Source organism: Zootoca vivipara, chromosome 2, assembly GCF_965207765.1.
Source record: "Zootoca vivipara chromosome 2, rZooViv2.hap1.1, whole genome shotgun sequence".
In the NCBI taxonomy this organism is placed as follows: domain Eukaryota; kingdom Metazoa; phylum Chordata; class Lepidosauria; order Squamata; family Lacertidae; genus Zootoca; species Zootoca vivipara.
This window is the reverse complement of record NC_142584.1, coordinates 19,620,369-19,635,669: the sequence shown is the minus strand read 5'-3', so window position 1 is coordinate 19,635,669 and position 15,301 is coordinate 19,620,369. Positions and strand designations below refer to the sequence as shown.

Here is a 15,301-nt window from a genome sequence, read left to right as displayed (position 1 = left end):
TACAGACAAATTTGAAACTAAACAAAACAGATCATTAGTTACACGAAATAAAATGAAAGCAATACAGAACCAAAAACAGTAGAAAGACTAAATATACTTAGCAAGATGAACCAAAAACCCCTTTTCACATCCAGAAACAGTCTCAACCAGTCCCAGGAGCCTTTAGAAAAAGCTGTGTTTTCACCAGGCACTTGAACGCATATAGTGGCAAGGCAAGGCAGACCAGACCTCCCTGGGAAGGGCTTTCATTAAAATTGGGGCCACCACTGAAGAGGCCTTGGTCATTGTGGACCTTTAGTCAGTGAGGGTATCCATAGTAGAACCTCAGTATCAAAAGTGTCATAGCTGAAAGGACTTGAACATTACTAAAAAAAATTGAGGTTTCAAGAAAAAATGGACTATTTACAGAAAAACAATTCTAGGCATTCATCAACTTTTCAATTAACGCTGTACCACAGTGAACAACCTAAATTTCAGTTAATTGCAAGTTGCATACATTGCTTTGTAACATAGTTTTCTTGGATCTTATAAGGATATAGTTCATTTTTCTCGTAGAAGTGGAAATGAGGCCTCACATCTTACTGCATAGAGCAGAGTTGTAATTCTGAAGGGAAATCCCTCTTATTAAAATCCGGTAACAGCAGTATCCGTTTGGTGCTGTAACTTTGTGCATCATCCCTCCAGGAAGGTTTGATTGCTATATTCAAACAATGTATGTGTACTTGAACGCTCCTTGCGAGGGATCTTTCCTTGCCTGGAATATGGCTGCTTTCATGAAGGCTGATCCCTTAAATTCTTGCGTCAGGAGCTTGTTCCCAAAAGCCGGCCTCCAAAACACACCTATATGTTCCAAATCTCTCTCTGTTGAGCAAATGTAAATTGGATGGAGTTAAAAAACAATAACAACATATAGAGTTGTACCTTGGTTTTTGAACAGCTTAGTTCTCGAACGTTTTGGCTCCCGAGTGCAGCAAACCCGGAAGTGACTGTTCCGGTTTGCGAACTACTTTTGGAAGCCGAACATCTGACGGGCTTCCGAAGCTTCCTGCAGCCAATCAGAAGCTGCACTTTGGTTTCCAAATGTTTTGGAAGTCGAACGGACTTCCAGAACGGATCCCGTTTGACTTCCGAGGTACGACTGTACTTGACTGCTTATTTCTCTGAGCCACTCTGCAGGCTGCATTTCGTTTGTACCCTACAACCTTTCTCTTTTTGTTACTGGATGGAATGATGGGGATATGAAGCTGTTCTAACCCTGACCGTTCTGCTTGTTAAATTGTGCTCGCCAGGGCGAAAGGAGCAATTTCCTGTGTTTTATAAAGCTCCCCGTTTTTATCTGTTCCACTTTTCAAAGCTTACATGGCCTTTTCAGAAGGCAGCTGGCATATCTAGTACAGCCTCGTGGATTTACTTTTTGACTGAGGTCCCTTCTGCATGCTGGCATTAATCAGTTAAGATTGTGCACCGTGTAGCAGATTTGCTCGCAAAGAGGCAGAGATTAAGGGAAAATCTTATTTTTCTCTTTGATTTCCCATGGCAGCCTGTGGGAACTCCTATGATTTCTCCTCACTTTGAAAATAAAATGCTCTGTTGATCCACAACAGGAAGCCCATGATATGCCCTCTCTCCAGATCTTTAGTTAACTATAGTTGCAATACTTTGTACGCGGGGGTGACCTTTGAAGACCACCTGGAAGCTTTTGTTGGTTCCAGAATGCAGCTGCTAGACTGATAAGGACCCAACTTGGCTGTTCTTAAACAGCTCGGATTGATTTCCAGGCACAAATCAAAGCGCTTCTGTTATGCCATGCAAGACTTTTAAAAGCTTAAGAGTCTGAAATATCTAAAAGGACCGCTTACTCCCATATCTGCCTGAGTATTGAGATAGTGTGGAGACCTTTTTGGGAATCTCCAGTTGTCTAAGGGGAGATGGATCGCAACCTAGGGGAAAGTGCCCCCCCCCCCCGTAGCAGAGCTCCGTCTTCCCAGATAAGCACACCAAGCTCATCTCCCCCCCCCTGCTTTAGTGTTTATTGCAGCTAACCTAAGGTTGCCAGACGTCCCCATTTCCCGGGGACAGTCCCTGGATTTACCAATCAGCCCCCATACAAAAGCCATTGAAGTTGAAAAGTGTCCCCGGATTCTTTGAATAAAATCTGGTAACCTTATACTAACCGTTTCTTCTCTTGGTCTGCCACTGTTTTTTAGATTGGTTGCTTTCAGACATAATGCTAAACCACACTGTGGGAACGAGCCTTGGCAAGCTTTGGGCTCCAGTGTTCCCCAATCCCCTCCAGTGTGACCACAAGGAGGCTACTGGGAGGTTATTTCATCCAGATTGTGGTTAATGCTATCTATGGGTTAGACCTGTGACATTCTAGATGTTTTTGGGCAATAACTCCCTTCACCCCTGACCATGGCCATGCCGCCAGGGGGCTGATGGGAATTGCAGTCCAATCAGTGTTTGAAATTAGCCAGGGGCCAGGCGCGTTTTGTGATTGGTGCAGGTCCAATTGCGACCTTGTTGAGACCTCTGAATTCCAGGTTGGTTACTGGGGATAGCAGAATGTCACTTAGAGAAGGATCTCAAATATTTCCCTTGTAGCTTGAATTGGTTTTAGTCTGGATTGTTTTATTTGATGTTTTGATGTGTCGTAAACTGCTTTGAAATTTGTTCTTTAAAATGCAAAGTGGTATGGAAATGGAACGAACAACAACAACAAATTCAACAACAGCAACAAATTCCACTGGGGGGTGGGAAAACGATGCATAGACATTCCATTGTGGCTGCCATTTGGCAATTAGATTATATATCTGAGTTTCTAACATGGATAATGGGCCACAAATTCCTTGCTCTTGTTTAGGGGGGAAAGTCAGGACAGGAACCCTAGTTGAAATGGGCTTGTTTCCCTGAACCAGGAGTGGAGAACCTTTGACTTCCTAGATGTTTCTGAACTGCAATTCCTATCAGCCATAGCCCTGGAGACAATCTGTCAGAGGTCACATGCTGGCTTTGGGCTGGGCTGGAGCCAATGGTGGTCTAACTCACAGCTAAATGTGGGGAGGGGCATCCCCTCTTCTCTCTTTCTGCCACCACTTTCCCCCTTCTTTCCACCTGCATGAAAGTAGCATGTGGTCCCTGTGTTGCAGGTTGTCCCACCCCTACCCTAAACCATAGTTTGACGACTCCACTCCAAACCATAGTTTGGTTGGGATCCAACATAAAGAGTAACCACAGTTATTTGAAAACAGAAGGGGAATCTTCTGATCTCTTCAAGGCCACATAAGAGACAAAGAGAGGAGGGCAGAACACTTGAATTCTTTGGCTTCTGAAGGTAACACTGCTACATAGTAAATTTTGAGTTTGTACGTAGTTAAGAATTATAACCAAACTGAAGAATGGGTTGTTAACATTTATACACCTCTACTATGGTTTTTTTTAAAAAAAAATAGAGCAGAATGAACACACTAATAACTAATTTAGCCTAGCACGTATGGGAGAAAATCAATTTGAAATTAATGTTGCAGAAATGACTTTGCATTTCTGATACCAGCAAGCTTGTAGGGAATGTGAGTGTGTGTGAGAGAGAAATCCAGATATCTCAAGGCAAAGGTTGTCAGACTACCGCCAGACATTTGCTCCAGTCGGCATGGCGAATGGTCGCATATTATGGGAGTTGGCAGTCTAGCAACATTTGGAGGGTTACAGCAAGCAGAACAATTGGCAAGCCTTTAAGGTGCCACAAGATTCTCTGCAAGAAAACACGGCACATGTGCCCCTTGGAAATGTTTGCAAACTAGCATAGACATTTATGACGTTGAGAACAAATGTCAAAGATCCCCCCCCCCCCCGGTGACTGACATGTTTTGGCAAGGAGAATTTCCCTTTCACTCTCCTTTTTTTCTTCCTTCACATAGTCAGCGCTCTCTCGATAGCACATCTTGCTCAAGATACCTAATTTTGTTGACCGTGTCCAAATACCTCGCTTCCTCACTTCTTTGTGCTGAGTCATGGCCAGATTCCCGCGGAAAATGTGTGCCCCTATCTGAGCTCTGCTTCATGCCGAAAGAGTCATCACTGCATGAAGTGAGGGTTTGACTCGCAAAAGTTGTTGCTATTTTGAAAGCTGGCCTGCAGGGAAAAGTAATGCAACATTCTGCTTCAAGTAGTTGTGCAAAGCCCCTTTTTGCTTTTTGCTTGTGAGGTCATTTGCAGCAGGGTTCTGTCCTGGGCCTGTTGTTGTTTAAGTCTTTATGTTGTTTAAGCCTTGGATGAGGGAATTGAGGGGATGCTCATCGAATTTGCAGATGACACTAAACTGGGAGGGTTGGCTAATGCTGCAGAAGACAGAATCAGAATTCAAATTGACCTTAACAGAATCTGAATGTTGTGCTTCCCATCTATTTCCTTTCCCTTCTCCCAGTCCCCTCTCTTCCCTCAAATAATGAAGGATATAACTGATCTGTAAAAAGGACTTGATGAGCTGAAAAGAGAGGGAATGTATGTACTTTTGTAACCCAAGAAAATATTTAATAAAAACAATTGAAACAAACAAACAAACAAACAAACAAAGGGAAAACTGTTGGTACCTAGCCATCCTTTCAGGGCCTTAAAGCAAGATATTTGTTCTCCTCCTCCTAGGATTTGAGAATGTGTTTGTTCTCTTGCTGAAGTGGGTGCATTGATGAGGATGACGACAATAACAGCAGACTAACATGTAGGCATCAACTTGTTGCCTAGATCATTTTTTAAAAACAACAATAACAACTACAGCATGTGAGGAATAGGCAAACATAATGTTTCCCTGACATATACGGTAATAAAGCCAACCGGGTCCTTGCATTTGGTCTGTCTCGAGGAGGTCACAGCTACTGCAGCTGCCGCCTTTGTCATTGAGCAAGGCGCGTGTTGTTCTCGTAGGTCCTTTGTCGCGATCCCTTAGAAGAGAAAGTAAACGTATTTTCAAAGCAAGTCATCAAAGGATCCTTGTGAAGCAAACAGTACAGGGCTGTTGGTTCATCTGGCTCTGGAAGGGACTGCCTGTTGGTACTGCAGCCTATCTCAGCGGCCCTTCATACTCTGCTTTGTGGCCCCCTGGATGAAGGGGGTAGGGGGGGAATAGGTGTGCTCATTTGAGGAAGTGATGAAGGTGTCTATTATTATCATTGCAGAGGGAACCTGCAGAGAAAACCGGTGCTTAGCATATTGTTGCAAGGTTGTGGTTGGTTGTGCACCAGTCCGGCCAAATCGCATTTCCCTGTCCAGCCTACCTTACAGAGTGATTGTGACATGACGCTTGCGAAATCACTTGCGGTTGGATTCTTTGGCCCTGGGAATTTCCCCCACTTCTATGCTGATCTGTACTCGGCTTGTGTGGGGTAGAGTGTTCCTTGAGTAGAAGTGTTCTTGTTGAAGCCTTGCCAGCTTCCAGCAGCTGACTTTTAATTTAAAAAACAACAAAGCATACGGGCTTGCAAAACACAGCTCACTAAGAGTGGCGCTTATGCTTGTGACTGATTTAACACAAATGAATCATAAGAAGGCCTAAGTATTAAAGGCTTGCAAACCTGCTGAAGCTGAGTCATTCTGCTGGTGACTGGTCCTCCTCCACCCTCTTGAGCAGCATTCAACTTCACACTGCGTCTGTGTTGCAATAGGGTGACTTGTAGGCCATATGTCGTATGTCACACGGAGGAGACGGTAGCTCATCCTTTTTCAAAATGCATTTATCCAACGGTGGCTTCAGGTCTTGCGTGTCCCTGACCCAAAAATGCCCTCTGGGTGCTTCCCAATTGTTACTATCAGATGGGCAAACAGTTATTATCAGTAACCAGAAGCCTATGCCACGGCCCAGAGTTGTACAACTTGCCTTATTTCTGGGGAAGATGGGAAAGCCTTCCCCATGAGGACAGAGGCTGTTGGGAAGGGATACCCAGTTCCTCTAAGTGAACCCAATTACAGTGATACCTCGGTTTACGAACTTAATTCGTTCCGGAAGTCCGTTCTTAAACCAAAACCATTCTTAAACCGAGGCGTGCTTTCCCTAATGAGGCCTCCCGCCGCCGATGCCCTTCCACCATTCGGATTCCGTTCTTAGACCGAGGTAGAGTTCTCAAACCGAGACACTATTTCTGGTTTTGCGGAGTTTGTAAACCGAATCATTCTTCAACCGGACTGTACTTAAACCGAGGTACCACTGTACATTGTCACTTGGAGGAAAGGGCAGATGGCTGCAGCTGCTGCTTCATGGTGGGTCAGGGTCAGTAATGGACCCAGGGAGTTGGGGCCTTGCCCGCAGAGCCAAAACATGTCAACCCCGATGCTAGCCCTATGTTCTTTTTGAAGTGTTATCTCTTTGGCAATCTATAGTGGTCCGAAGATGTTGCTGCAACTTCACTCCCTAACCCAAAAACCCTCGACCTCTTGTCTCTCGTGAGTAAAAAAGGACCCCTGACAGTTAAGTGCAGTCACAAATGACTCTGGGGTTGCGGCGCTCATCTCGCTTTACTGGCTGAGGGAGCCGACGTTTGTCTGCAGACAGTTTTTCCGGGTCATGTGGCCAGCATGACTAAGCCACTTCTGGCGAAACCAGAGCAGCACACGGAAACGCTGTTTACCTTCCCGCCGGAGCGGTACCTATTTATCTACTTGCACTTTGACGTGCTTTCAAACTGCTAGGTTGGCAGGAGCTGGGACCGAGCAATGGGAGCTCACCCCGTCGCAGGGATTGGAACCGCTGACCTTCCGATCGGCAAGCCCTAGGCTCAGTGGTTTAGACCATAGCACCACCCGCGTCCCTCCGAGTAGTCAGATATTATTAGGACTTTTGCCTTCAGTGGCATATTGCTTTTGGGTGTTTTTTTAAAAAATAAATTTTAATTAAAAATGCAGTGAAATGGTTACATACAAATTCAATAAAACAGAGAATACAGCGCAAAGCAATTCGTCGTGTAACAATGGCAGCAGTGTTAGAAACAGATAGGAAAGCTAGGAGCCAATGGCACCTTAGACCTAAGTTATGGGCACAACAATGGACTGTCTCGGCACGGTTTTTTATAACAATACAAAGCTGAAAACGAATGAACTGTAGCTAAAATTCATGTTCATTTTTCACATGGTCTATTCCTTCCCCTGTCCACCCCCCTAACATTCTGAAGAGGGTCTCTTCCTTAGTCTTAGCTGGAAGCAGGGAGGCAGAAAAAGGTCCTCCTTTCCTTCCACTCTGCAGTTTTAATCTGAAAATCTTAGATGCAATACTGCGCCCAGAGCTCAGAAATGGCTCACACTAATGAAATTCCCTGTCGCTAAATGCGCCTAGAACAATGGGAGTTTTGATCACTGAATAGCTGTTCCAAATAGCAGATTTGTAAAGGATGGATTCTTAGGGCAGTATCGACCACACACCCACACCCCTGATCTCTCTACATGGGTTTTGAGAATGAGAACCTGAAGTAACTTACGCTGAAATTCAACCACATTCCTGTCCCTTTGGAGCACTGTATTGATTTTTAAGGTGATATTTCTTTAAAAAGAAAGGTGGGGAAGAGAATGTTGGTGCTGTGAAAGTTCCTTTTAAAGCTTGAGAGTGGCAGTTTGTTTTCTTTCTCTTGTTAGCTGGGCACAGAGGAGTGGAGAACCAGGGAGCCAATATACGAGCAAAAATAATCTGGAAATAGGGGGGGAGAGAGAGATCTCAGTAACTTTGCAGGGCAGCCTCTGGAAGGACACAGAAGCCTTCACACACAAAAGCCTTGCTGCTAAAGTTGTATTTTTGCCCGGGCAGTGAATTGCTTTGCTTTGTTTTTTAAGGAGTTATGAAGGAAAGCAGATCAAACAGACAGATTAGTGGTCCAAGTTGTGGACTCAGTGGAATTTGTGCCAGGCATTGAACAAACAACTCACCAAGGTGCTTGAAGGAGTTTTGCAGCTGAAGGATATGAAGAGCTGTGGATATATAGCAGGGGATGAATGTAAGTAAGGGAAGCCGACATCTGGGTTGGTGGGGACAAGAATTAATGGGTCCACTGCTTCCCTCGAAAGGGTTGTGATAAGGTTCTGAGCCAGATGGCTTGCAGAGAACCTTTCTCTAAACAGGATTGTAGGTGTCTTGGATTTGCCATCAACTTCAGAAGCTGAGTGATTAATTCTGGCATAATTAGTAAGAGTACAGACCAGAATAGTGATCCCAGTGTGATGTTGTGGTTAGAGTGTTGGACTAGTACCTAGGAGACCAGGGTTTGAATCTCTTCTCGGCCATGAAGTTCATTGGGTGACCTTGGACCCCTCACTACATCTCAGTCTAATCTACCTCATAGGGTTGTTGTAGGGATTTAACTGAGGAGAGGGAGAAGATGCTTGAGCGCCTATGGAAGAACAAGGTGGGACATTAAACAAACAAACAACAATGAAAGAAAAGCTCGTATGGTAAATTGTTAACCTATAGCGCAAGTATGATATTCTGTTTTCTGCAGCTTAAATTCAGTTTTCCACATTTCTGCAGCAATTCGTGATTCTTAAAAAAAAACCCCAAAAAAACGCTTATGGAAAATTATCTGTAAGAAGACTTGGTGTTTTAGTTGTATCTCCCCCACCCCAGCTAAATAGATATGGTAAGTCTTCATTTGACTAGCAGAACCACAAGCTGACTATTTAGGTTGTAAAACTATGAAACCAGCAATTATTTCCCAGTAGCACAATGTGTTCTCTAAAATGTTTTCTTTTGAATTAGGAATGCTTCCACATTTCTTTGTGTAAGCCCAAAGATGGTCCACTAAATGTTCTATTGGCAAGGAATTCTTCTGTGTACAGAATTGATCCCACAATCTCAATTATTTGTATTGCAGCAGTGATGTTTTACAGAGGTGCTACTGTCATGCACATTTGTAGATTTTATCTTGTGAACTGCCTTGAGATCTTTTGAAGAAGGGCAATGTATAATACTACTAATCGTTGTTTAGTGTTTATAGTCGTGTCCGACTCTTCGTGACCCCATGGACCAGAGCATGCCAGGCACTCCTGTCTTCCACTGCCTCCTGCAGTTTGGTCAGACTCACGTTGGTAGCTTCGAGAACACGGTCCAACCATCTCATCCTCTGTCGTCCCCCTAATACTACTACTAATAATAACAACAATAATAACAGTAATAATAATTTTTTTGCTGAATTTCACTAATTCAGTATGCATCAATATTTTTTCTATTTAGTATATTAATGGGAAATTCATTTATTATCAGGTAATTAACACTATATTAGCAAGTAATAAGTGAAACCATGTTAAACTGTTAACAAAACAACAACCATAGTATACTTTTGGAAAGATGTGGTGCAAAGGATGTGTCTAGACAGTAGACTTTGTGCTAATTAAAATATTGTATGAATTTAAAAAACGATGGGGCAGAAATCCAAGGACTGAAATAGTTTGAATTCTCAAATACTTAAGACTATCTAAGTGGTTGTTGGGGAACTAAAGTGCTGAAGAATAGTACAAAATGTGTTATTGTTGCAGCGCTCATTTTGGTTCCACAAGTGGATCAAAATTGGTCACATTTGAAAGAGGCTTTATCATGCTCAGTATTTATAGTGCTCGGTTGTGTATACTCAATTGTGTTTTGTAAATACAGTACCCTTTTACTAGCAGCCTTGAATTCGGCATTGCTTGGGAATTCTAAGGAATGAAAAACTAAGTGCAGTTTTGAAAGGTTTAGTTTGCCATCTTGATTCAAAATTGTGTCCTCTTATAACCAGCCATAGATGAAAACCTGCTGCTTGATCTCAGGAATGTGGCTACAATGTCTTAAGACATCTCCAAATGCACAGAGAATTGACAACTTTTCAAAATATATAGTCTATCTCTCAATCAATCATAGTTGCCACTTTTCTTTTTCTAACAAAGTCTTCAGCAGTGATTCTCTGGTCAAACTTCCAAGTCCTGATTTACAGTACTTGCCTAGCCTGTCCTTCCATTTTTTAATAGGTACTATAAATAACAATGGCTGTTTGGACAATAAAATATTGCAACACTAATTGGTGATGGTGGAGTCAGCTGAGCTGATTTTCAATTCAAAATAACAAAATAAAATCGAAGAAATTCGCAACTGTACTTTAAAACATAACAAAAGTTGAAATGCTAAAACAGGTTTAAATTACCTTGGATTTCTAAGCATCTGGGTAAGCTTGCCTAAAAGAGAATGTCTTTAGCAGACGACGAAATAAAAACAGGGTAGGCGCCTGCTCGGTCTCAATAGGCAGGGAGTTCCAAAGTTCCACACTTGAACGATCAAGTTCTCACAAATGCGAAATGGGCATTCTGTGGGACCCTTAGCAGTTTCAAAGTCCACCGATCAAAGCGGCTGGGTGGGCACATTTTGGGTAAGGCTATCTCATAGGGTAAACTGGTCCCAAGTTGTGACGGTGAGTAACAGGTTCTGCTTGTGTGAATGTACACTGGTAGTTGCAATCAAGGCGGAACAAATCAAAACCTTACAGTGTACCTCTCCTTTCTGTCAAAAGAGGGCTGTAAAGCTGGGTGGTGGGGTTTTTCTCTCCCCAAATTCTGTCAGTCTAGAACAGGGGTCAGGAAACCTTTTCAGCAGGGGACCGGTCCACTGTCCCTCAGACCTTGTGGGGGGCTGGGCTATATTTTTTTGGGGGGGGATAAACAAATTCCTATGCCCCACAAATAACCCAGAGATGCATTTTAAATAAAAGCACACATTCTACTCATGTAAAAACATGCTGATTCCCGGACCATCCATGGGCCGGATTTAGAAGGTGATCGGGCCGGATTCGGCCCCTGGGCCTAAGTTTGCCTATCCATGGTCTAGAAGCTGGCATGGATCAATTGATCTGTGCGAGTCTTCCTTTGTTAAGGAGCAGGATCAAATCTCCTCCTCCTCGAGTGAGCTCCATTGTGAAACTGCCTGCCCCGGGTTGCAAAGCTGCACACTTTGGCGCTGGATTTTCTGCTTGGGCTGCAAACTGCATTATATGGCTGTTGGATTGAGTGGAACTGCTTTGCAGGCAGCTTGTGTGTCTCCCCGAGCCACATGCTGTCCCCATGCACCCAGCCTTCAATTGTTCTAAACTCAATTGTTGGTAAAATGATTGGGATGACAGATTTAAGGTACTGTGTGCTGAAATTGAGGGACGACTGAGAAAAGGGAAGCAGCTGGCACAGCAAGCATTCTAACCCCATTCCCCCCCTTCCCGCTCCTATAAACTTTCCGGGGCGAAATACATTGCTGTCATCTCAGTTTGCGCAGCATATGCTTTTGAGATCGTGCAATCAGATCATGCATGGGCACCCTCAATGCACTCAGAAATCAGGCAAAGTGATATATTTAGCAGAGGAGGGGCAGAATGTTCTGTTGCTTGTCATTCTGAAAGGTGGGAGGAAGGACCAAAAAAAAAAGAGTTGCTGTTGCATTGATGAATGTATGTGAAATCTCAGCCAACTGGCATGTGAATGGAGAATATCTTGATTTAAGGTTGAACTCAACAGCTGTAGATGTAGATTAGAGTTTTTGAGTTAATTAGGGCAGCACGCCGTGTCGTAAAATGTTGTCTTGCTAGCGTGAACTTCCATCAAAGGTGGGGCCCTCTCTTTAATATTAATTGGGGAAAATGACTCCCACAATTATTAGTTGTGTATTCAAGAGTTCCAGCATTGTACCTGATGGCTTGACTTCTCTAGCTGCTCAGTTGCATTGGGTTCCTTAAATTCTAATTGATCGTGGGATGTGCAGTGATGTTTTCTACTTTGCAGTGGAATCTTACGCATGCCTACACAGAAGTAAGCGCTGCGGAGGTCCGTGGGACTTCCTCCCAGCCAACTCTTTCTAGGATTGCAGTCTAGGATTGCAATGCATCCAAGTTGGTTCCTATCATTGCTTTGAGCAGATTAGCCATTGCATATGTGCTAATGTCCCGACATATACTTATATTCTTTATTCGTAGTGAATAATGGGTCTGTTGCATTACAAATAAACAATTTTAAGAATTGGCGTGTGATCTTGGAGCTGGCTTGAACTTCTGCGACTGTTTTCAACCTAGCACTTGGCCCTGTGTGTGCATGCAACATATTCAATTAAACATGTCAGATGCATTCATACTGCGTTCCAGGATGTCCTCTTTGTTTTAGTTAATGTTAACTTGCTATAATTACATCCTGTGTTTAACTTGAGGGGAAGGCAGAGTACAGTGACATGCTTACTCTGATTTCTGAAGACCTTTTGGAAGAAACTGATCTTCTGGATCCATTTCAGTCGGGGTTTAGCACAGGTTTTGGCACAGAAACTATTTTGGTCGCCCTGTATGAGGACTGTGTGTGTGAGAGAGAGAGAGGGGGGGGGGAAACATGTCCCTGTTAATTCTTCTTGACTTCTCAGCGGCTTTCGATACCGTCAACCATGGTATCCTTCTGGAGTGACTCTCCGAACTAGGGGTAGATGGCACAGCTTTGGAGTGGTTCCAGTCCTACTTGGATGATCGCTCCCAGAGGGTGTTACTTGGGGTTAAGCTCCAGTGTGGGGTTCCGCATGGCTCAATCCTATCCCCTACACTGCTTAACATCTACATGAAACCCCTGGGTAGAGTTATCTGTAGGTTTGGAGGACATTGTCAGCAGTATGCTGATGACCCGCAGCTCTATTTCTCCTTTACATCTGCAGGTGAGGCAGTGGAAGTGCTGGACTAGTGTCTTGCCTCAGTAATTGACTGGATGAGAGCTAACAAACTGAAACTCAGTCCAGATGAGACCACGGAGGCACTGTTAGTGAGGCACACCCTAGACTGGATGTGTGGGAGATCGCCTGCTCTTGATGGGGTTACACTTCCTCTGAAAGAGCAGGTTCGTAGCTTGGGGGTACTCCTTTGCTGCTGCTCGAGGCTCAGGTGGCCTCAGTGGCCCAGAGTGCCTTCCATCAGCCTCGGCTGGTGGCCTAGCTATGCCCCTTATCTGAACAGGGATAGCCTAACTGCTGCTGCCTGTGCTCTGGTAACCTCAAGGTTAGATTACTGCAATGCATTATATGTAGGGCTGCCTCTGAAGATGGTTCGGAAACCTCAGCTGGTGCAGAATTCAGCGGACAGGTTACTCACCAGAGTGAGACGGTTTGAGCATATCGCACCGATCCTGGACCGACTGCACTAGCTACCAATTAGTTTCCGGGCCCAGTTCAAAGTGCTGGTTTTGACCTATAAAGCCTTAAATGGCTCAAGACCACAATATCTCAAGGCCCGCCTCTTTCCTTATGAACCTACCTGGACCCTGAGATCATCTTCTGAGGCGCTTCTTCGTGTGCCTCACCCATGTGAGGTCCAGAGGGTGGCAACACAAGAACGGGCCTTCTCTGCGGTGGCCCCCTGTCTGTGGCATGCTCTCCCCAGGGAAGTTCGCCTGGCGCCTTCATTATACACCTTTAGGTGCCAGGCAAAAACGTTCCTTTTTAACCAGGGCTTGATTGACCTGATTGACATCCTATGCCCTTTTAAAATGTTGGCTTTTGGGAGAGGGTTACTGGGTTGCTGTTTTTATTTTGATAATGTATTTTGTGGGGTTTTGTTTTGATTTTGAACTGCCCTGAGACCTCTGGGTATACAGCGGTCTATAAATTTTAACAACAACAACAACATTTTAAAAGTAGATACTCTCTTTTAAAAAAGCACCAGCATTTCAAATAATTAGATCTCTTCAAGAGATTTAAAGAAAATAGGCATTAGTCCCATAATAGTTCTCCCAGTGCCAATGTGCCTCTTTTAGATTACCTAATTTGTACAGATTTGTTAATTATATGAAGTTGTGGAGTATGCAAAATTGCTATACAGTATTTCAGAATGATAAAGGTTTGGTTCTTTTGCCATTATGTTGTAAAAAAGGAGAGAATGTTCCATGTGGACTCTCCCTCCCTCCCTCCCTCCCTCCCTCCCTCCCTCCCTCCCTCCCTCCCTCCCTCCCTCCCATAAAAGTGCTTTTCAGATTGATGTTACACTTGATGAGTTCTGCTTGACAGTTTGATTATGGCACCTTTCACAGCTCCCGTCGGTAAAAAATAATAATTAGTTACTAAGGTGACAAACCTGTTGTCTTGACAATTGAGGCAGTCTCTACTTTGCTCATCTCCCCACCAACCACCCATTTCCCCAAACCAAAATTTTGTTACGTTTTTGGCTGCTTCTGAAAATGGCTTATAGATTCTCAAAAGAAACCTGAATTCTCAGCCAGCCTGTGAAAATATAAATCTGCATCCACTTAATTGCACAACAGTGAAGACAAAGAGTCTCCCTGTTTTACGATTCAGGCTGTGGCGATTCTGTGCTGGGCCTCTGGAGCCAGTTCCAGTTTGGGGTCTTGGTGTTCTGTCATACACATGGCCTCAGTCTAAAGCATAGTTAGATTTAAGTTCAGTACGCAACGGTCCATGGTTAATGCACGACTAAATGACTGCAATTTAGAGCCCATGGAGCAGGCTTTTAACGCACCTCCTCGTTAATAGTCGATCATTCTAAATAAGCACAATTTTTGTTCTCTGAGCTAAAGCATGTTCTAGCACAATCATTTCCAGCAATACAAGCCTCTTCCCCACGCCTTGCTCTATTAGCGGGCTGTTTTGAACTGGAAATTAGAGTTTCTGGTACTAGTGCTGTGTGGGTGGCACAGAAACACTTATGGACTGAAAAGTGTTCAGTTCTGCAATGTGATTTTGAGGTTCACTTTATTAAAGGTGATAAACATCCTAAGATGATCAATTATCTTGGAATGCAAAGCACTCTCTTCTGCTATGTACTGGGGCTCTGACAAGTGGTGTGTGTGTGTGTGTGTGTGTGTGTGTGTGTGTTTATAATTTCCTTGCATTGTGGTCTTAGCTGTGTGTCTACAAATGCAGCATGTGTCTGTATATGGTTAGTTCTTTAAGAGATTAATATGCAATCAAAAGGACTGAGCGTCTTTGATTTATGAAATCCTATCCTGTCCATCAATAATCTTAATTGCTTGCCATTATAATCACTGGAGTGTACTTTACCATCACAGTAATTACCTTGACTGGCTGTAATTTGACAAATCAGTTGAAGAGGCAAATAACAATGCTATATCCATCATCTCACACAATTCTGTCATTGCTTACAATGTGCTGATTGGAAGCGGGTAGAATTTTTTTTGCTTGTGTTGAAGTGACACCAAGTGACTCTTTTAGTATCCCTGTAAAAGTACAGACCAGTTCTTAAAACTTGGCCTAACCCCACCCCCCTTTCCATCCCTTTGCATTGCATGTGCACAGGTAATGATTCATACATAAAGATCAACA

General features: G+C 43.7%; 1 protein-coding gene, 1 long non-coding RNA gene and 1 pseudogene across 6 annotated transcripts in view; 2 read left to right on the top strand and 1 right to left on the bottom strand.

The window, feature by feature from the left end:
- Window positions 1-15,301, top strand: part of TEX2 (testis expressed 2) — an 85,822-nt gene that overhangs the window by 27,890 nt on the left and 42,631 nt on the right. The window contains exon 1 of one of the 4 annotated variants that reach the window (XM_088662966.1): window positions 7,757-7,970. The exons of the other annotated variants lie outside the window; for them this stretch is intronic. Within the exon in view, the coding sequence (XP_088519092.1) occupies window positions 7,937-7,970 (34 nt within the window). The 5' untranslated portion in view covers window positions 7,757-7,936. Of the gene's footprint in view, window positions 1-7,756; window positions 7,971-15,301 lie in introns of those variants that run through there. 4 annotated transcript variants of the gene reach the window in all.
- Window positions 4,794-7,610, bottom strand: LOC148686758 (uncharacterized). Its single transcript, XR_015948369.1, has 3 exons — window positions 7,461-7,610; window positions 5,568-5,798; window positions 4,794-4,937 (listed from the first exon to the last, which is right to left on the bottom strand). It is a non-coding gene; the product is annotated as an uncharacterized LOC148686758 (long non-coding RNA).
- LOC148686757 (uncharacterized) lies at window positions 7,981-13,911 on the top strand (annotated as a pseudogene). Its single transcript, XR_015948367.1, has one exon. The product of XR_015948367.1 is annotated as an uncharacterized LOC148686757 (transcript).